Here is a 21,491-nt window from a genome sequence, read left to right on the forward strand (position 1 = left end):
AAGTCTAGGAGCATTTTAGAGTAGGCTCATCTCTTCTGGATGGCTGTTATCTCACTTTTTATTTATTTTTATTTCTTTAAATAGCAGCTTTATAAAAGTATTTATATTTTTCTTCATGTGATCATTTTTCAATTAAAAATTTGTATTTTTGCTTCATTTATACAAATATTTGAAAAAAGCTAGAGAAAATGTTATAAAATAAAAAAACTTATGTTGTTCTTTCTGGCAAGCCACCTTCCTCCTAAAAAAAAGATAAAAAGCAAAACAAGAAAAAAACACACAGAGAAAAAGCTATACAATGAAATACCTTTTGGCATTTTCATTTATCATCCAGTTCCATTGGCATGTTGTGATTTGTAATGTGTGTTCTAAATTCACTTTCATACTTCTACAATAGAGGGTGTAGAACGTTTTGAACTCGATTGAATCTTGCAGTGACTCAGAACTTTGCAATGGGACTTGCAAAGTGCAGAAACACCTCAAAGGCTGTGAGTACTGGGAGACACACCTAAGACAGAATTTGTCTCACCTAGTTTTAGAAGTCTACAATGATGTCAACTTAGCGTACATTAATATTTGAAATGGGTACTCTTAAAACATGATTAATCTTAAATTTCTTTAGCCCTAAGAGAAGTAACTGACAAATAAAAATTCAATCAGTCTGGCATTGATAGAATCATTAGTAGGACTAAAAATATTAAAACTATGACAGAGAGGTTTTTGAGCTAGGTGCAGTCATAGGACATAGTATCTTGTGGTCCTCTAGGCAGATCAACTCTAGAAATTTATTAGATACTGTGCCAGAAGGTTTCACAAGCAGCTGCACAAAAATTGTTATGAAAGGGAGGCAAAGGTTTCAGACTCTTAAAGTTTGTACTAGCTTGCACAAATTTTCCCTGACTTACTACTTTTCTCCAAAAGCAACTTCAGCAAATTCCTAACTTATTTTTTTCCTGCTTTCCCCTTGCCCGTGCTCTTTATTTGGTTCTTGTTCTCTTTCTCTAAATGATGTCTTTCTTTCTGATTTCAATTTCCTTTGGTAAGCAGTGATATCTCTTTCTTACACCACTGATCCTACCCAGTTTCATCTCTCTGTTTCATGCCCTCCTAGACATTTGCTGTTCAAGTAGTTTGAGAAATATGAGTATATGGAGACTTACTTTGGGAATTTCAAGTAACCTTAATAGTTGTAAGTGATAATTGTCTCTGTCTTTGTATATCTCTCTGTACGCCATAACTGAATATTATTGTAACCATATAATCAACTATATAATAATTAAAACGACTGCTAGTACTCAGTATTTCAGGATACAAGTATTCTTTCTTTTAACAGTATGTAAAATTCAGATGCTATCTCTTGCAGGAACAATTGAGACACAAGAAGAGATTTAACTTTGTGAAATTTAGTGCCCAAGCAGTGGCATGGCAAGAGAAACTTGCTGAAGTTAATGAGGAAAATTTGCAAGATGCTTGGCTTTGGATAAAACAGCTTGAGGTAATATGGCAACTAATTATCACAAAGCGTGCTTGTACAAAGTTGTATGTTTCCTCATTTTCTGTGTGGCTGGGGTGATTTTGGACTAAGTATTTGACTTGAGTAAGCTGAAAATATATATGATGTATAGACCTTAGTGGATCTGAGTACAACATATCATCTGTCAGGTGTAATAACCCTTTAACAGAGGACCTGTTTATCAAATCATATTAATAATTCAACTTGCAGCCTTCTATGTTTAGTAGCCACAATGCAGACATTGGCCCATTTGATTTCTGCAGGAAACATGTCAGTGCTCAGATCTCATGTCTAAATTTGTCATTCTGGCTGCAGGGCTGCTGCGTGGTTATGAGAGCTGTTGCTGGCAGACTTACAGCTCAGAAGTGGTACAGGAAACATGTCAGCAACATGGAGAAGCATTTCTAGTCCCTGTTGATGAATAGATAGGCAGGTGACTTTAGCTGTGATAGAAACACGAGAACAACCATACTCAGACCAAACATCTATCTGTCTACCCAATATTCTTTCTCTGACAGTGGCCAAAATCTGAGCACTTTTCCCTGAAACAGAGTAGAAATGCTCGTAGTCAACCACAACCATCCCCCACATTGTAACCGTCATCAGCTTTAGGACCACCTAATGTGTCAAAAGTGGACAACGTTATGAACACAGGACTGAGAATCAGTTGCCCAGTGCTACAGATGTATCCCATGTTATGTTTTCTGACACAAACCCCCTCATGTTTATGTAATAAAACTCCTCAGCATTATGACAGCTCTTCCTCAGACTTAATACGAAATTCCTGAGGATGAGGGAAGTGGAGAAGCTACATAATGCCTCTGAGACTATAAAGCAAGATAAATAACAGTATTCTCAGAAAATACTAACAGGCCAACACATAGAGAAAAGAAAGTTTTAGTGTGGCCTCACTGAGCAGTTGGCAAGTACTTAAAACTGAGGTTAGTTAATTTTACTTGAGGCTTGAAAACTTGGCTCTGTTTAAATCATATATGTTGTACAGCTTCATGCAAGTTCAATAATACATTGAGCTACCATAATTTGATACCATCTTATATATGCATTTGGGAATGGCCTTGTTCGTCATTATTCATAAAATTGTTAATTGTTTATTATAAATTTCATTCGAAATCCAGATCTAGATAACTGAAGTGGTACAGGAAATGGTACAAGAGCAGACTACTTTTTTCAATGTTGGCATCTGCTGGTGACCTTTTAGTCTCTTCTAAGCAGTGCATGTGTAAGTCTGAGATCAGAAAGCTGACTTCACAGTGAAGCTGAAATCAACAGGGGATTGGTCTGGAATATTAACCAGAGTAGCTCCTTTGATCTCATTTTATACACTTTGGTCCCAGGATTATGAATAAGGAAGCTGAGCTATAAACAGTAACTAACTGTTCCTTAAAAATCCTTTAGATGTGATAACATTGAAAATTTTAGAGGTGGTAATGTCACATAGTTGAAGTATGGCAATGTTGTTTAAACACTGATAAAACCAGTGTCCATTTGTAGCAGTAGCAATTGAGAAACCTAAAATGAACAACTTTCACTATAAGGTACATAATTATTTTCCTCACATCATCAGCATCCACCCTATGTTCCCATGACGTGAAAAGAAGTGAAAGAAGTTGTTTTGTTTCAAATTAGCTCAAAACCAGGTACCATTATCAAAAGAGCCAGGATGGCCAGTTTACACATAATAATGAGTGACGTGTCTAAAACTTTATAATGCTTACTAAAACATTAGGAATATTAGATAAATTTAGCACAAACAAAATGTCTCTGGCTAGTTACTTCTAAAGAGTGGGTACTGATAAGGATTGCTTGTGAATTAGAAGATAGGATTATAAAGTATATGAGCCGTCTTGCTGCTTGACCCACACACTCTTATGCAGCTATACAGAATCACTGTCAGAATGTACTTCCTATTTCATTTTACCTGATTTACTTACTTTGCCCTTTCTAATAGAACTTGGTGGAGGTGGAAAGGACTGGAAGAAGTCTTAGCGCAATTATTAGAACTGGAAAAGTAATGCTATCTCTTAACATTTTTTTATGCATGGTTTGATGTTAGAGATTTATGTTTATCTTCCTCAATGCATTATGTATGTGGATCCCAAGTTTCTTCTTGCACCCCTACAATCCTCCCTGCCCTCCAGAGGAGTATTCGGGTGCTATACAACCATAAAACAGGTCCAAATATTTTCAGGGATTTTGCTTTGTCCCCAGAAAAAGACTAAGACTTGATGAAACACTTTTCCATACTGGTAAAACTTTACATGTACCTTTATTTTGGAAAGTTTGGTACACTGCATGTTTGAAAGGTGGACATTTGAAGATATAAACTGTAGGTTTTAGGTTCCTAGAAGCCATAAAATGCATTTTAGTGAGTTTAGAGTTGCATTTAGTCTAAAAAGAAACAAAAATCACGATCACAAAGTATGTGAATGACATACATAGGAAAAATGCTAGTATTACTCCAAAACTTTTTTTAGTGGGCACAGTATTACTTTACTGGGCATGTTTTGTTGCTATAGATAACTTTTGTGCTAAAATAATTTAAGAACAGAGGCAAAGAACTGTTAGTATTTATAGCTGTTTCTTTTTCTCTTTCTTCTTGATTTCCTAGGTTGGAAGTTCCACAAATACACTCAAAGCTCTCCAGATTGCTCTTGCTGATACTGACACTCAGGCTATTTATCTCTTGACGGATGGGAGACCTGACCAGGTATTTCTAAAATGAGAAAACACAAAATGCAGAAAAGTGGTGTCAGAAGTAGGAGATGAATATCACGCCTGCAGTGCTGAGTCTTGTGCAGTCTCTTGGATGTTTATTTGCATTGTTTCACAGTTTTTCTATCTCAAAGCATATATTAATGTTTTACCAAAGAATAATTTTGCTTAATATACACTTATTAATATTCTTATTTTTAATATTTTTATTACGTTCAAAATGAATGAATACCTGATTTCTTTTTACCTGGTTACTAATGCCTTTTATGATTTATGTTTTGTTTCCTGATATTGAATCAACTTTTCTGTGAACTAATTTTGTTTATTAAAAATATCTACACTCATATACTTCCAAAAATATTTTTATATATATCCAGTGATAATAAACACCAAAGCAGTATTTTAATTTCCTATACTTTAGTAATTTCTTTTAAGACTTCAGAAACAAAGAGTACTCCATCATGGCTAGGCTTTGCGAATGAAGATTTTTACATCCTGTACCTTAATGCGTTATCAGTGTTTCAAAATCTGTTTTAAATTAGCTCATTTTATGTAATTATGAAATAAAAATCCATATAAGGTGGATGCTTTTAACTGGTCTATATCTGTCTATAAGCAACAGTGTGACTGATTAAATTCTTACAAATTCGCCATGTTTTGATAAATACATTTCTAGATGCCTTATTTTTAATATACTTTTTTTCCAATTTTCAGCCCTCCCAAATAATTTTTGCTGAAGTCCATCTTCATTGTAAAATTCCCATCCATACTGTATCATTCAACTGTGATGATATAGAAGCTAATAAATTTTTGTATGAACTATCTACTAAAACAGAGGGACGGTTTCATTATTACAACATTTATTTGACTGATCCTGATACTGCAGAGTTTATTCTTGTGAGTATCTGAAAATAAATATATTTGCTTCTTCATGCTGTTGAAGGAACCACAACTTGCATTATTGTGATTTCATGTTACAATAGATTATTAAAAAAAAAAGAGGGTTAATCCTAGTCATCTTCAAAGTGATGTAAAAGCAATAAGTATGAGATTTTTTGCTTGTTAAATTTTATTAGACTGCAACAAAAAAGCCCAAATGTCATGCAAAGTACATTTGTAATGCTACTGTTGGAAACACATTCCCCCTCCCCTAGCCCCCCGCCTGAAACCCAAAACCTAAAAATACATGCAGACCAAATTCAGCTCTGGAAGAAACACGTGTGATCTCTGCCGTCTCAGAAATAAGTTACTGTTTAAAATGAAACTATGTTTTGTATCCTGTTAAAAAATGAGAGAATGCAGAGCTGAATTTGAATGATGATGAATGATTCCATCAATTTTGTTAAAAGTTTGCTCTACAGTAGCCACTTGGGAGAGATCCATAATGAGTAAAATGACTAGAATAGCAGTCATTATCAGGTGTGACTAAGCAGCTCAATCTAACAATCCCCAGTAGAAAATTTCTGAATAGACTAACAGAATCATCCATTTGAAACATATTCTTATTTTTAATTAAAAGCAACACTTAATTGATTCCACAAATTTTAGAAATGGTTGTGGTGGAACAATGAGAACAACAAGGAATAAGACAGTAGCAGGAAACTTGAACTTTGCAAACACCAATTAGAAGGAAGATGTGAAAATAATCCAGCTCTTGAAAAGTATCAGAGAGTGTACTGGGCAATTTGAGTGATCCTGATGGTGTGGACTATGTGACGCTGCTCATATTGGACAGATGAGTGCCAAAGTCTGGATTGTACATCTCTACACTTCTGGCCCTGTGGGAGTTGTAAGGGGATCATCATTGGAATTTCCTTCCTGTTTCCTCCTCCTTAATCCAAATGATTCTTCGTCACTCCAGTGTTCCCTTGAAGAGTATGTTTTGTCATTCCCAGGGACAGTATGTGATACAGCTGTGATCTGTAGAACGACAGGCCACCAGTTGTATGTAACTGGTATTGTATTTTATGTATTTGCTTATTTATTTTCTTGTTTACTGGAAGTGAGTGGAGCTACTGATCTCAGTACATTATTCAGGAATATGGCTGTTCGTAGCTCAAGGGGTAACTGGCTAGTTAGGGAATGCTTGTCTTTTTCCTAGAAAGGAAGAATAATTTGAAAGGCTGTAATGCCAAGCACAAGAGTCTACCTGAAAGAGTCTACAAAATTTGGAAGCTGTCCTGAGCCATTATTCAAAATTATTATCAGAACTTGCATAGTTTCAGTTCAGAAATGAAACTTGTTTAGGCCTAGTTGTACTAAAACATATGATTTTCTTTTTGTTAGAATAAAGACATACATCTTTTGAAACGAGAAATTGATCAAGGAGAAAAAGACCTAGAGAAAGTAAAGACCTTTCATGTCAAAAGCCTGATGATGGATTCTTTTAATGAAGAAAATTATTCAGAGAATAAGTATGTCTTCATACTGTTTTATTAATAAGACATAAGAGCTATCTGTTACATTTCTCCTTTTCATTGTCTTGCATTTTTAACCTCTGACATTCTCTTTTTAAAAGAAAGGTTGTTGCTTTGTTGTTTTGAGGTGGGTTTTTTTAACAGCTAAGGTAATGCAAAAGAAAAATCTGGAAAAATGCACCAATACCATGATGCCTGAAACAAAATTATCTCAAATATATCAATAGTCTCAAGATATTAGGAATAATTAAAGCATAGAGGGGAAATTATTTTTCTGTCTCCAACACATGGTAGAGTTGTTCCCTCTGATCTCAAGGATTAATGAAAAATTATTGTTGTATAGGTACGGCTGGCTTGGATTTCATGACTAAATTGCCACTCATTGGGATATGCTGATTGAAACATAAATTATGTACAGATATATTTGTGTATTTACCTGTGAAGTAATAGTATAAAAGTAAAAAATTGCATTAAAAGAAATCAGATTTTTAAGACAGAAATCTATTAAAAACAGTAAGTTAAAGTAAAAGTATAAAAAATAAAGTAAAATAAATGAAAATTGGAGAGTGTTGTGGAATGATTTCATATGTATGGAAGGGCAGGTAGGATGTCCAACATAAAAATATTTTTAAGTGTTTATTTTAGAAATTTCATATTTTTTATTAATGCTGGCACTTAGATATATATATATATATATGCATATATATGTGTGTGTCAGATATTTTCATTGCTGATGGTAGGTTTATTCTTACCCCTGGGATTCAAAGTAGCTATTACAGAACATTCTATCCTTATTAAAAGGATATGAGGGTGTTACCTTAAAAGTAATGAACATCTTTTAAATAAACTAAGAAAGGACTTTTAAATAATTTTAAAAACTGAGAATATTTTAACCTCCTTTGAACTCCCCTTTGAAATGCAGTTTAGTATAACAGAGAAAATATTTTGCGCTGTTCGAAGCATCTGAAAACAGTATTTAAATTACCAGAAAACTTCAGCTTAGCATTTCTTAAACCGGTGTTATATACTTGAAATAACTTCTTTTTGACACTTACAAGCACTAACCACTTACAAGCACTTAACAAGCTGTATCCAAACATGCTGAAGAGCTGAGTACTTCTCTTAGCAGTAGGCTGTTCTGTGCTTCAGAAGAGCCAGCACGGACACCACACCAGCAAACCTGGCAAACGACTGCTGACAGTCCAGCCCGAAGAAAGAAATTATTATATGCAGGTAAGACTCAAATGAACTGTAGTTGTTAACAGAATTTATTCACTAACTTGAAAAGATCCTGTTGCAAATAGCAAAAAGCATCCCTTTTGTAGGAAGAAATGAAGTATGATGATATAAATAATCATCCTTTTGAAAATCTAACTAACTTATCTTCATTTTTACTTTCAGCCATCTTATTCATCTGGCCAAAACAGACAAACAAATGTCTGCTCATTTGTCCTTCATCACAGGCCCTGCAATAAAAAATTAACCACTTTAACAAAATGTTTTGAAAGCTCTGTAAATGTTTTTTTTAACAGTAGATATTAAACCCTTATCTCTTTTTATTCTAAGAAAGTATGTATCTGGCAAGAATGAAGAGCTGATCTGTGTTTCACTAGTTACAGCATTGCTTACACTAATATTTCCCTTACTACACCCATAACACTATATTTCTCTTGGAAGTATCCTTTGTATATCCACTGTATCCTTGCAGTCTGAAACCAAGTTTACCCAGCTGAAGTAAAAGAAACCTTCATCCTTGAGGAAAGTACAAAGTACAACTTTGTGTTGTATAAAGTACAAACAGTTTTGTGTTTGAGGTCATTTGTAGGCAGTCCCTTTAAAATTGGGACAGAATACCAAGGAGGGACTAAAAAATCCCAGGCATGTACTTGTAAGTTCGTAAGTTAGCTCTTTTAGCTCTTCCTTTCTTTCCCTTTCAAAACCTACAGAGCAAACAAAGAGCAGCCTGCTGCGAATCCTGAGCCATGGTGTGAAATCTAGGGAAGAAAGCCCAGAGGAAAGAACATCTCCAGAGGAAAAAAGTTTTTCTGTCAAGAAGAGTGTGAAATGTACAACTATTTTGAAAGGCAAGTTGGCAGAACAAGAAGCTCTGAGTGGGGCAGAGGATAATATTTCTTGTGCTGCATTTGTAAGTAGTGGCACCTCATTTGAGGCAAAACTGTGCAGATCTGCAGTACAAAGGACTGAAACACAACAGGGATGCGGAGACTTGGACATGCAGATTGGTATTGTAAGAGTGTCTTTACAACTGTGGCCAGACTCCTGCCAGTGCCCAAACTATTCAGTTTACAACAGCTTAGTTGTGTTCACAGTATGCAGCAGTTGTGATACAGCTATGCCTTATACTGCTGAAAGGATATCACAGTTGCTTCTTATCAACATAAGAAATAGATCTTGACAATCTTGTTGTACCTGTGGTACAGTAATACACTATTCTTGTGGAACAGTAGTTTGTGGTTATGATCAATGTTGGGGTTAAAAGATGAGAGTGATGGTTCTAATTCTGTGGTACCAATGTAAAAAGAGGTTGCACTCATTAATATGCTTAGACTTGCAAAATCCATGCTCTCTGGGACAGACACATATGTAGAGATAATAGTGTTTTCAAGGGGGCTTAGATATAAATCCAGATAGTTTTAATTTCTTTCAGTAATTCATGCAGCTCTGAACTTTATGATAGGTTTGCTAAGTCATTCTAAAACCTGACATATGATGCTTAAAAATGTTTGACTTTTTTACATTTCATCATGTTATGTTTAGTTTTTTATATATCTTTTATACAGATTTTCATAGTGGTATACCTTAAAGTAGCTACTCCTGGCCATCTTATTAGTGGTAGTACTTGGTATCACATCTTGACTCGGGAATTAAGCTGGTTAATATTTGGTTTGTGGTAAAAAAAAAAACCAAAAAACTAATTTATGTTTTAAAAAAAATTTTCCACCTATTTTATACATTCCTCATTGATTAATTAGGGCTCATGTGGTATATAGTAACACTTACTATTGATCAAGCACCAAGAAACAAAGGAAACCTAATTCTCATTGATTAATTTAGCAAATGAAATAGCCATTATTGTGTAGTCTTTGTGATGCTGCTAGTAGGCTCAAATAAAAAAATGGCACTGTTATATGTCAGCTTATTTATGTATACTTTTGTGTGCACAAAACCTCTAAGATAATGAAATGGAATTGTTTTCCCTTAGATCTGAAAATGCAGAATGTGAAAAAGGCATCTAAAAGGTATGTTGTGGGCATATATAAATACATCACAAAAATTATAGTTTCTATTTTTCTTCAGTCATTTCAGACCTGTCAAATGTGTTTCTACCTTGTGCTACATCTTACAGTCTCTCTTTTCTAGCTCTCTAGATATCTCTTCAGCTCTTTGGTTAAAGACCCATGGCTTGGTTGCTAGGCGACTCACCATCATGGATGCCTTAGCTCCTACAGCTGTCCCTCATGGTACCAAATACATCCCAGTTCTGGACAAGCATGTAGTTTCTAAAGTATTTGATGAGGTAAAACCCTTACGCTGTAAGTAAAACTTAGTCGTGTTTTCAAAAGGATTTTTAAAATTAATTTCTATAAATGTCATAATAGCATTCTCTGGTGTTCATTGTAGATAGTTCATGTGCACTAAATGTATAATGCATATCTATATGGTCATTCTTGCATCAGTAAGAAGATAAAACTGATAGTTAATAGCAGTACTTCTCGCATATTTTACCCTTAAGCTCTTTCACAGTTACCAGTTGATGGCAGTGTGCAGCCAGCAGCTGTTTGGCAATTTCTTGAGCACCACAGCCTCTCCTAATATGTATTAATTTACTGGAGTATGTATTTCAAGTTCATAAAGTCATTTTGTGCAGGTGCACAGTTGGTGGACTTGTGGATTCTCAAGGTTTACATGTGATCACTAAGACCTTTTGAAAAGTACTGGAATTCAGTAACTAAAATTCAGTTCTAATAGGTGTGTAGACAGCTGTGAGGTTGTGAATTATATATCATAAAACTTTTATTATTTATGGTGAATTGTATATCATAAAGCTCTAATTGCCATTCCACTTAAAGGAAATCCATTTTGTGGCAAGTTGCTCTAATTATTCTTGTGTGATACATCCTATGAAAGTCTTTTGAATATGCTGCAGATTGTTTTGATTAATAAAAACTTTTTCTTTAAACAGTATTCAAGGAAAAAGCTGAATGAGATCTTTTTAAACAATAAGGAGTGAACAAGGGATTTGTAATAGAATGGGGTATAGAACTAAGAAAAAGATTTATAACAAATGTACACAGTTGTACATTTTAAAGTTTCCATGCTTGTTTTTTAAATATAGGAACTGGAATTTTGGCTATAGCATGCAGACTGTGGAATAAAAACTAGTTCCTCTGTTTTAGTAAAACCAAGTCAAAACCAAGATCTGTAAGGATTTTTTTGAAGTGTGAAATTTTTTTTTTACGCAATTAAAAGATGTCTTTTTATATGAAAACATTTTAAAATGTATGTTTTAACATTTCAGATGTAAAATGGCCATTTTTTAAAAAAAATCAGACATCCAATGATTACAAAACTGTACAAAACAATCTACTGTAAATGAAATGTTAAACAAAGACATTGTGAATTTCACATAACTCTTATATCTGATTTCTAAGCAGTCACTTCTTTTTCCATCTTCTTCAAAATATACCTACTAAGAGAAGCTCCTTCTTCCATGTTTCTTGATGAAGAGTCCTTTGAATCCTTTGCAGACAACCCTGAGCTGCATGTGAATTGCTACTAGCAAAAACAACCCAGTCTGTAAAACAATGGTCTTTGAAAGTAGTCAAAACAAGTGATTTGTACAGGCCATTTTTAATGGCAAGTCATAAAAGCTTCTGCTAGTCTAGTTCAAGACTGAGTTTAAGTTCAGCATTAGAATGAACCAGTACTGTGCAGAGTCCAAAAAGTAATTCTTGGGCTTTCTTTAGATTTCAGGATGTAAAGACAAAATAATAATTTTTGTAATTTTTTCATACCTGCTAATTCCCATCAGTTGTATTCAGACACTCAGTTTCTCAGGCAGTGGAGAATTATTGTTCTATGTGTAGACAAATGGATTTTTCTGGATCTAAAGCTGAGTATAGAAAGGAAAAATAAGGTTGGGGGTTGCACACAAATTGGAACGAGTAGGATTTGCGAGCTACAGAACCTTCTCCCTCAAGCTTCATGCCAGAAAATTGAGGGAAACAGAAAATAGGTTCTGAGGCTAGACATAGAGCTTGAATAGGAGACTTTAAGGATCTTTATCATTCCAGTACTTCAGAAGGTTTCATTGAAGATAGTAAATATACAGATATTTTTGCATCCTTCCCTCTAAGATCTTAGTTTTCTTTGTGTGGGATGCAGACATCCTTGTTTGCTTTTCAGTGGATGGTATAATTTTTATTTTTAGCCTTTTCTAACAGTTGTGATGGAGTAACTATGAGCAGTTTTCTTACCTCAGAGATGCAGCAAGCAAAAGGTTTCCATGACAACTGTTCGTTATCAAGAGGCCGACCTGTTGTTTTCAGTTCTGTGTGACCTGTGAGTTTCACCCGAGTTATTTCAAAGAGTTTAATTTATTGAACTACCCATCCAGATTCCTATTCAGAAAAAAAATCATGGCTTGGGAGCTTCTCGAAATTGTGGTATGGTAATTCTGGAGGAAATACTGTTGCATATAGAATCATGTGAGTATATATTGCAGGTTGTGGCATCATAAGTACAGCTTTGGAAGTCATGGAGTTTTGACTCAATGTTTTGCTCAAAAGAATCAGGTTCAGATTCAACCAACAAAAACATCTTTCTTTTGTCTAAAGTAAGAAAGATCTTATAGGGTTATTGTGCTTTGGTTTTGTCTCTAAAATTTTGAAATTTTGGGTTTGAAGTAAAAGCCATTTTGAAACAAGTGAATTCTTCTGATATGAAAGTTAAAGTATTTAGAAAACTATGAAACATTTTGGCAGTAAAAAAGTTTCCCTGTGATTTCTTTCAGCTGAATCTGTCAAATTTACCTTGACTTTGTGAGCAGTTTTCATTGTTCTCAAAGTGTGCATAATATTTAAAGTTTACTGTTTGCTAAGAACATATTCTATTCTGGTTTTATTCTTCAATAGTATAATAATGTATTTATGCTTGTCTGCCCCTCATATTCTGTTCAAAGTGTTTTATAAACTATATTAAATATTCACATTGTAAATTGTGCTGTTTGCACTTGGAATTACTCTGAGAATTTGTAAGGCAGTGTGGAAGTGGGCTCCTACTTGGTGAGGCTCTGCTGAACTTTTAACTTGGTTTGAGTAACATTGTAGACAACAATCATGGCAGTAGGGAACTTGAAGAGGGGTAATCAGTTCCTTGCCTTTCAGCCTTCAGACTTCATCTGGAAATGACAAGTAGCCAGGTTTCACTGCTCAGAATTCTGGGCAGAGATTGATCTCCTCTGTCAAGGTACTTCACTGACATGTTCCCATTATCTTTAGCTTTTAAGTGATCTTAAGATTAATGTTAGAAGCCTTGATGTGGTCTGGCACTGATTTGACACAGATTTATTAATCAGAGAGAAGATGTCCTCAGAAAGAGAGGGGGATATAAAGCCACACCACTGCTCCTGGAAAAATGGTTTATATTGCGGTAATTTGGAATCCACCTAGGCTGTGATGATTTAAACACAAATAAAAGATCACTGAAAAATGTTCTCAATTAAATAAGTCTTTTTATTGCTCTAGTTGCTGATTATTTGTCTTATTCCCCCAATAGGGGTCTTAGTTTAACTTAATTGAACCTCATAAATGTTTTTCTCATCTATATCCTGATCTCAGACAGGCACTTGGGGAAGATTCCTGCTCAACCATATGCGTTGAAGAGGAAGAGTATCATTCTCCATCTTCTGCAATTTTTGCATTTTTTTCTGTTTATATTCAACACCAGGACATTGATGTATAAAATAGCTTTTCTTACACAAACTGCTGAGTAATTTAAGAGGCTGAAAGATGGGGGGATTTTGGACTGACAGTTTGAAAGGCATTTTTCCTCCTCTCTGTCATCCTTTTCTACCCTTTTCTGTGGCTTTTGAAGATCTACTTGCAAATGTATAGCTTTCTATATTATAATGACATTGACTTATGTAGGTGCTATATTGTGAGATTTGAAAAGTATTGAAGTTCCTGATTCTGATGAATCTGATTAGGTTCTTAAGCCTTATTGTGGTTAATTAAGACTAGTTTCAGTGAGCAATATCTACCTTGTTCTCTCTTTGATGATCAGTGTGATGGTGAAAAATGTCTATAGCTATAATACACTAATTCCTTATAAAATTAGGTGCTCCACAATAAGAACATTAAATACACTTAAAAATGTACTCTCACACCTGTATGCTAGAATTAGATGCTAATAGGTATAAGAGAGTGTTATTTTAAGGCAATACAGTATGGAATTGCTCTAGATGTGTTTGTTTCCTTCTGCCCTAGCCTTCCATTATTAGAGTGAGTTGTTTGACAGTACTGATTTAGTTAGAAATAACTAATAGTTAGGAATCTTAGTTTGCAGCTTATGCATTTCAGAAGAACTGTCTGGAAACTGCATCTTAATACTGACATTTGCTTGGTGTGCTCAAATTTTTCTTTCTGCAGCATTCTAGTGTTCCTTCTGGCTGTTCTGACCCTCAGCATTCAGTCATTCTGGTGGAGGAAAATTTGTATGATAAATAAAATCTTTTTCTTTTATTGTATAATAGATATTACCGTTGGCCCATGTTAGCAATGACAAGAAGGGGATCACACTAATTAATCCTCAGGCAGTGAATCTTGTTGCCTATAAAGAGAAGCTGGAGCAAGCAATTAAATCCTACAAAAGGCAAGTCTACTCACCAGAAATTTATCATGTTTGCAGTAAAAGGCAGAATGAAAAACCAGCAGATGATAGGCAAGGAGATAATAAAAACATGTTGAACATGTTGCCCAGGTCATGTTCGTTCAGTGACAAAAGCAAAATTCTTTTACTTGCTGGGAATAAACCTGAAAGCAGTCATCCCTGTGAAGAAATCTCCCATAAACATACAGTGTTAGCCAGACTTTTAACTTATAATTAAGTTCCTAAATCCATAGGCTGGTATTTAAATTAGAGACCTGCTTTTTGCTGCCAGCTGTATCACTTAACTATGGATGCAAGAATATAACTGAGGCACCAATAAGATACTGACAATTTAAATTTGGTTGGGTTTTTTTAAGAGACATGTGTTGTGCTTATTAATTCAATGTTGGGAAAAGCACAACAGAAGTAAACAGGACAAAGACATTAGATCCCTAAGCTATTTCTTTCCATGATATGACTTTGTGCATTTTTTTTGAAACAATGCAATTATTTGGCTTTAGTGTAATTCAGTAATCATATGAAAACTTTAACTAGTATTATTTTAATAAATATTTTTTAGGCTATATTCTGTAACATTTACAGATGTAATTATTTTATATGACCAAAACCCTCTTGATGACAAGTGCTTACTCGTTGCTTTTTGATTAATTCCACTTTAAGGTTTGGGGGTTTTCTTCCTCTGTAGCTCTTTTTAAAGCATGTAATAGCTCAGTTTTTCATCCCTATTGTCCTATATACATCTTTTTTGGTAAAAATCAAGAAGTATGATTTGCAAATGCTACTTGATATGTCTAATATTAATGGATATTATCTATTGGTTTTGTGTGTTCTGTCACTGAGACAATACTGTTATTTTCAGGATGATGAAGAACTGATAGAAATTGATTTGTTACTAGTTTTGATAGTAGGTTCAACTGGTGTATTTGTAATGGTGACTTCTGAAAAAAAATCAAGGTTTTCACTGCTGTGCCATACCATTCAATATTTTGCATTTATTGACTTCGATTTTCAGGGAAATAAAAATGTTTTCTGGTTGAATTCTGGTGATCTTCTACTGACAGCATTTTCACAGTCTCCCTAAAAATTTGATGATTAGGAGTACTGTTTACTTATGTTTACCCACAAAGGTCAATGAATCAGTGTATTTACAATAGTAGGATTGAGTTCCCACTTCTGTGAAAAAAATGTGTAGAAGAAAGATCTGTCTGAAGATCATTATAATTGACAATGTAAAAAAGAGATCTCTTTGTTTTATCTCCACATGTAAAACAGCAACCCAGTCAAAATCATTTTGCTCTAAATGCCATAGTACTTTTCTAGTAATTGAATTTGCAAAAGTTGCAGTTCAGCTTTGTGAATAGTTGTTGGTCACAAATTTATTCTGACATGTATAGATGAAAAATACATCAGGGTATGTGGGTTTCAAGGACAGAAGCAAGCGTAATAATATCTTCCCCATATGTAGATTGACCTTAGCATCAGGTTTAGAGGAAGAAAAGTGGTGAGGGCAGAATTTTTGTACTCTGACAAAGAGAATATACAGTACTGAAGGAGCAAAACACTGGAAGCTTCATAATGTGTATGGTCTTGTACAGCCAGAAGCTTTTACAAATGAGTTAGTTATGAGTATGCACATTTAGAAGGATGAAACAGTCAGTGGAGCATGCTGAGACTGCAGATTGTGAGCAAACTAAGTAATTTACATTCTAAAAATGCTGGGATTTGGTTTCTAGTCGATTAAATGAATCTTCAAGAAATTAATATTCAAAATCTGTTGGTAATGTGCTTTTTTCCTACATGCACCAGTAAATCTCGCAAGACCGCTAATATTCTAATGGTTACAATCTGAATTTTTCCTAGCTGTGAATTTGTTCTTGTATTTCCAAAGGAAATTTTGAAATTATTCTGTAATTACAGCAATTAGCATCATCGTAGCGATTTATTTCTGTAGTATGAAATGAAGTAATTTAATGATGGCTTATTTGTTTGAGATGTTTATGGAGAAAGCCATAAGCTAGGTGATCTAATAAGAGTTTATAATTTGTGTCTAGAAAGCAAAAGCAGAAAGTTTAGTGGTGCTTTTAGAAGATCTCAGAACTGCATTGCTTTGAGATAATCACTTCTGTTTTCCTGGTAGTAGCTTTTCTTCATAGCCAGAGTTTAATGAATTAGAAACCTGAGTAGAACAATGGATGAGTAATCTTAGCAGAAAAAAAAAATTAGCATTACTACATTCAGGCTATGTTTTCTGAAACTGTTTAATTGGGAAAACTGTGCAGCTTAACTGGTGTTTAATCAGTTTTGTTATTTGATTTAGCTTGCTGCTGCTGAAGAGAACCATCCATAGAAAATCCTGTCAGGAAGCAGCAGCGATTGCCATTAAACCTTCTATGACCCTGAAATAGTCGTGCTGCTACTTGATGGAAGATGCTGTTTTCCCATCTTTTTTTGCAGTTGATAATTTCATAGCTGAATGATAAAGATACAAGTTGATGATACAGTGCTCTTGGAATACAAATCAGTGCAGATGTCTTAAGAAACTGTTTATTTGTTAGTTTTGAGATGATCAGCTGCGCAAGGAACTGCATTCCCTCAAAAACTGCTTTGCTTTCTTTAATAGGCGCCTGAACCTAGTTGTTTGGAGAGCACTATCTCAGGAGGAAAGAGACAAGTAAGCTATCATTTTTGGTTTTCTAACGTACCTCTGAAAGGCTGGTCATAAATATTTGATAGCTTTTTGTCACTATTTTTATAACCAACTGGTTTAACTTTCAAATGTTTCATAACTATATCTTGCTTTCAAAAATGTATATGTGATATGGAGTAATACTAAATTCTGGACCTCCTTTGCAATGCTACTTATTTTAAAGGAAAAGACTTGCCTTCCATTTGAATGCTGCTGATCTATTCTTAGTAAGTGCGAAGTGTCAGGGCCTTGAGAGGGCAGCATGTCATTGCCTTTGGCATCAAAGTAAATCTTCTCTCATCCTGTAAAACGCACTTCAGTGGCTTGTTTGTAAAAGTGTAATAAGTACCTTAACAGCATGTGCTAGAACTGTATATCACACTAGGAGCTTGTACTACTTTAACTAGCCTATTTCTGTATATTGATTTAGAAAACTAGTAACTGTATAGACAGGACTGACATCAGTGAAGTTAGCATCTGTTTGCATCAGAGAATAAAGTGAAGATCAATTAATGAAAACTGAATGGGCCTGAAATATTCCTAGGCAGAAAAACACGAATGAAAACTAGAATGCTTATAAGAAGACTTAAGCTAACGAGTAAAAAACCCCAGAGTTCTATCATTAATAAGGAGAACTATAAGTCTATTCTGGTGTAGAGATGAAATCAAGACTTCTAAACAAAAGAACAGCATATAATTGGGAAAAAAAGAAGGAAATAGATGTCTGTTGATAAACAATGAGTTGTACAGTATACAAATTTGACAGAGTGTCATCCAAAATATCTCATTTTTGGTACCATGTGGCCAATTGTGCATGTAATAAAAAAAAGAAGTCTTAGCAATTGTACAGTCTGCTAGAGGGGCATATTAAATCATTAATATTGGTGGATAGATATTGAAATATTTCATCTATTTCTCTTCTAAGTTTACAATTTGAGTGACCGGGTTCATGTGTTACAGAAGAATGACAACATACTTTCAAAATTAGTAATCTGAAAAGAGAGAGTAATAAACAAAGTCTAGTAACTTGGTCACAGGAGTCCTGAAATTATTGACTGAGGAGCCTTCTGGTTTGCTAGTGTGTATTAAAATGCTACCTCAGATACTAGGGAAATTCAAATTCACTAGAGCAGTGGTAATACTGTGCTTGTGTTCAAAGTGTTTAAGAGATCCATCTCAGGAGATATTAGCTTGACCTTTGTTATGAATTAATAATAGGTTCAGGAAATAGAGACAAAAAATCTAGGTAAATAATTATACTGGTCAGGTTAATTTCAGTACAAAACAGTTCCTAGAGGAGTAGAGAGATAAGCAGTGACAAAGAGTATGGCAACGTGATTAGGCATCACTGTGGTTGCATGCGTTGATAAGGCAGACACTTCAATACTCTCCCTAGATCTAGACTTCATGGGTTTTTTTACATGTTGGCAAAGCTGTAGAGAAAAGCCAGAAAACAGCTGAAAGGACTAAAAAGAATTATGTTACTACCTATTCTGGATTTTAGAAGGTTCAACTTCTTTGGATTTTTTAATCAACAAGATGACTGTATCTATTTCACCTTTTTAAGTACCTTTGGTGTGTGGCTTCAAACTGGCTGTTTAGTCCCATGGACATTGGCATAATCTGAACCATGGATGGAAGCAAACTCCTGGTCACTGAGTGAAATTCAGCAGTGCAGGACTGATAGATTTAAAAATAGAGGGGATTGTTTGTTTTTATGTGATCAGTCCAGATTCCTGTGGCAAATCAGGACTTAGTATCTGTCAGGTGCCATTTTAGGTTGTTTCCATACTTGCCACTTCATTCTACCTGCTCTTCCAGAAGTCCAGGGGTTTTAATGATTTCTCAGTTGTGTCTACAAGTTCTTTGTTGATGCCTCACATATTCTAGGACATCTGAAATGACACCAGGCATCTATGCTCAGCCACTTGAATTGCTCTGTAGATGTCTTTGTATGAGATACAGTTAAGCCAGATATGATTGTCTGACTAGACACAACAGTATCTGGATGAAATGCAAGAACTTGCGGCATACAAAAGATATATTGGATGAATCTGATGCTTTAGTCTGCCTTTATGCTTTGTGATTCTATCTGTAAAGTACTGACATAATTACAATTTTTCTACTTGTGATTATTAATCTTTTAAATACATTTTTTAAGATTTAAAGAGGATGGGCCAGTCCAATATATGCAGCATAAAGAAGCTTTGCTGGAGGCTTTAGAGAATTTGGGATGGCCAATTTCCTATGAAGATGTAAAATTGCTAGAAGATGAGATACTGGCAGCATTAACATATATGCAACAAGCCTCTGATCTTCAGGAAGCTGTCAAAAAGGAAACTGAGAAAAGCTCAGAATCACACATAAGCAACAATAAAAAGGTAATATGTTGGAAGGGATTTTTTTTCTCGTTAGATATTCCTCTTCGGTATGTGCTTCTGGAATAATTTTGTTCCATGATTATAGCTGATAAACCAGACATTTAGCGTGATGCTAAATAAAACGGATAGAGGAAAGAAGGTAGTTAAAAAGGGAGCAAGCTTTCAATGACTTTTTTGAAGCACCGGGGATACAGAAGTTCTGAAGTTGAGAGAAGCACAGAAATCAAACCTTTTAAAAATTAATTGGAGCAAAGCATCCTCTGCAACAACAGCAGAGAAAGAACAGATACATTAAAGGCAATTATATTATAAGATCTGGTTGGGTTAATATCTGATAAAGAGGACTAAAAGATCTTGTAATGTTGGAGTAATTCACTATAATCTCCCCTGGTATCTTGTAAAATAAAAGATGTAGAGAAGAGGTGGGAGTCAGCTTCATATTCATACACTAAAATTTAACTGTCCATAAAATGGGGATATACATGAACTGGTGGCCAATCTCACAGCCTTGTGAACTGAGTCAGTGGCATCTGGAGCTCATGCTGAAGCAGACACTCACTTTTGGCAAGGCAGAGTGCTCTCTCCATTTCATTATTACATTAGTCTAGCATTAATACAGTAGTCTAGCTACTCTGAAAATGTTATTGAAGTTTGTGATTTTATATATGTATATATGTATCTGTATATATGGTCCCAGATGAACATCTGATTTTACTTGGAATGCTATTGAGAGGTGTAATGAAACAAGTATGGAAATACGTGGAGCAATAGGTATAAAATTAAAGTTAGTCAGGCTGCCCTATTGGAAGAGAGAATATACTTTTTCATTTTAGAGTTTTGAAAAGTGGTTTAATCTTCCCCAGTGGAAAGATTTCTGAATATACTATTGATGCTTTGAAATTCACAGTACTTAGCTCTGAAAAACACCCAAAACGTTTCTCTTATTCAGTTTCAAGTTTTTTCATCTTAAAGCTTCATCAAACGGTGCTTCCCTGGGAGTCCTGCTGCCTCTGCAGAAGTGCTGTCTAGGTGGAGTAATACTACGATAATATTAAAATCAGCTCTCTAGGAAATGAACAAGAATGAAAATCTTTCCTCAGACTTCCAAGTTCCAATAGGGGATAAGGAAAAACAAATAGAGAATTAATTATAAACCTCATATGTTAATATATTCCTTTTCTTGTTCATTATTTTATATAATTGAGTGAGGGAAGCTACCATGTGGTTGGCCTAGTTGCAGTGAATACTGAGGGAAGTCTTATGCTTTGTATTATGTAAGAAGCATAATCAAATATTCATCATAGTTATTTTATGTCCCAATGTATGCATGTAAACATATACAAAACCGTATACAGACATACATACATACATCAGTTTAAAGAGGTTATGTAAGTGAAACTCAAATGGTCATGGTACAAACCTATAGTGTGAATGCTCAGCAATGAATGAGAATGTACAATTGGAATTTGAAACTGTAAATTATGCCAAGTATCCCTATTCTCTGTGTACCAGAATATAACAAAAGTATTTTGTTTTATTTGACATTCATTGACTGAGATGTAACTTTTTTTTCACAAAGAACAACCATAGTTTTCACAATAAGTTGTGGCCTTTTACATACTATGACATAAGTTATAAAAAATAAATTTTGTTAAATTGTATAAAATATATTATGATAGCTCAGGCATTGTATAAAATATACTTTGATAGCCCAGGCCATGTATGAAAATAAGTGATTATGGAAAGGATCACTTTCAGTTTTCTATAGTTTTTGAGATTTTTTTTGCATTAAGTACATCTGAAAACTTTTTAATATCTTCAAAAAACAGATGATTTGTTTTACTTTAGTC

General features: G+C 34.5%; 1 protein-coding gene across 13 annotated transcripts in view; it reads left to right on the forward strand.

Annotated features, from left to right (window-relative positions):
- VWA3B (von Willebrand factor A domain containing 3B) overlaps positions 1–21,491 on the forward strand; it is a 72,770-nt gene that overhangs the window by 31,800 nt on the left and 19,479 nt on the right. For 11 of the 13 annotated variants that reach the window (XR_001875385.1, XM_017818488.1, XM_017818491.1 and 8 more), the window contains 11 exons: positions 1,364–1,495; positions 4,143–4,241; positions 4,961–5,143; positions 6,533–6,660; positions 7,790–7,896; positions 8,610–8,747; positions 9,887–9,923; positions 10,045–10,201; positions 14,438–14,556; positions 17,195–17,245; positions 19,422–19,641. Coding sequence is in view for 12 of the 13 variants with exons in the window: in XM_017818488.1 (XP_017673977.1) it covers positions 1,364–1,495; positions 4,143–4,241; positions 4,961–5,143; positions 6,533–6,660; positions 7,790–7,896; positions 8,610–8,747; positions 9,887–9,923; positions 10,045–10,201; positions 14,438–14,556; positions 17,195–17,245; positions 19,422–19,641 (1,371 nt within the window). In the remaining variant the exon portion in view is untranslated. The remainder of the gene's footprint in view (positions 1–1,363; positions 1,496–4,142; positions 4,242–4,960; positions 5,144–6,532; positions 6,661–7,789; positions 7,897–8,609; positions 8,748–9,886; positions 9,924–10,044; positions 10,202–14,437; positions 14,557–17,194; positions 17,246–19,421; positions 19,642–21,491) is intronic. The other 2 variants (XM_017818492.1, XM_017818497.1) reach the window with 2 other exon arrangements.

This window comes from Lepidothrix coronata, unplaced genomic scaffold, assembly GCF_001604755.1.
Source record: "Lepidothrix coronata isolate B3197 unplaced genomic scaffold, Lepidothrix_coronata-1.0 Scaffold68, whole genome shotgun sequence".
Classification (NCBI taxonomy): domain Eukaryota; kingdom Metazoa; phylum Chordata; class Aves; order Passeriformes; family Pipridae; genus Lepidothrix; species Lepidothrix coronata.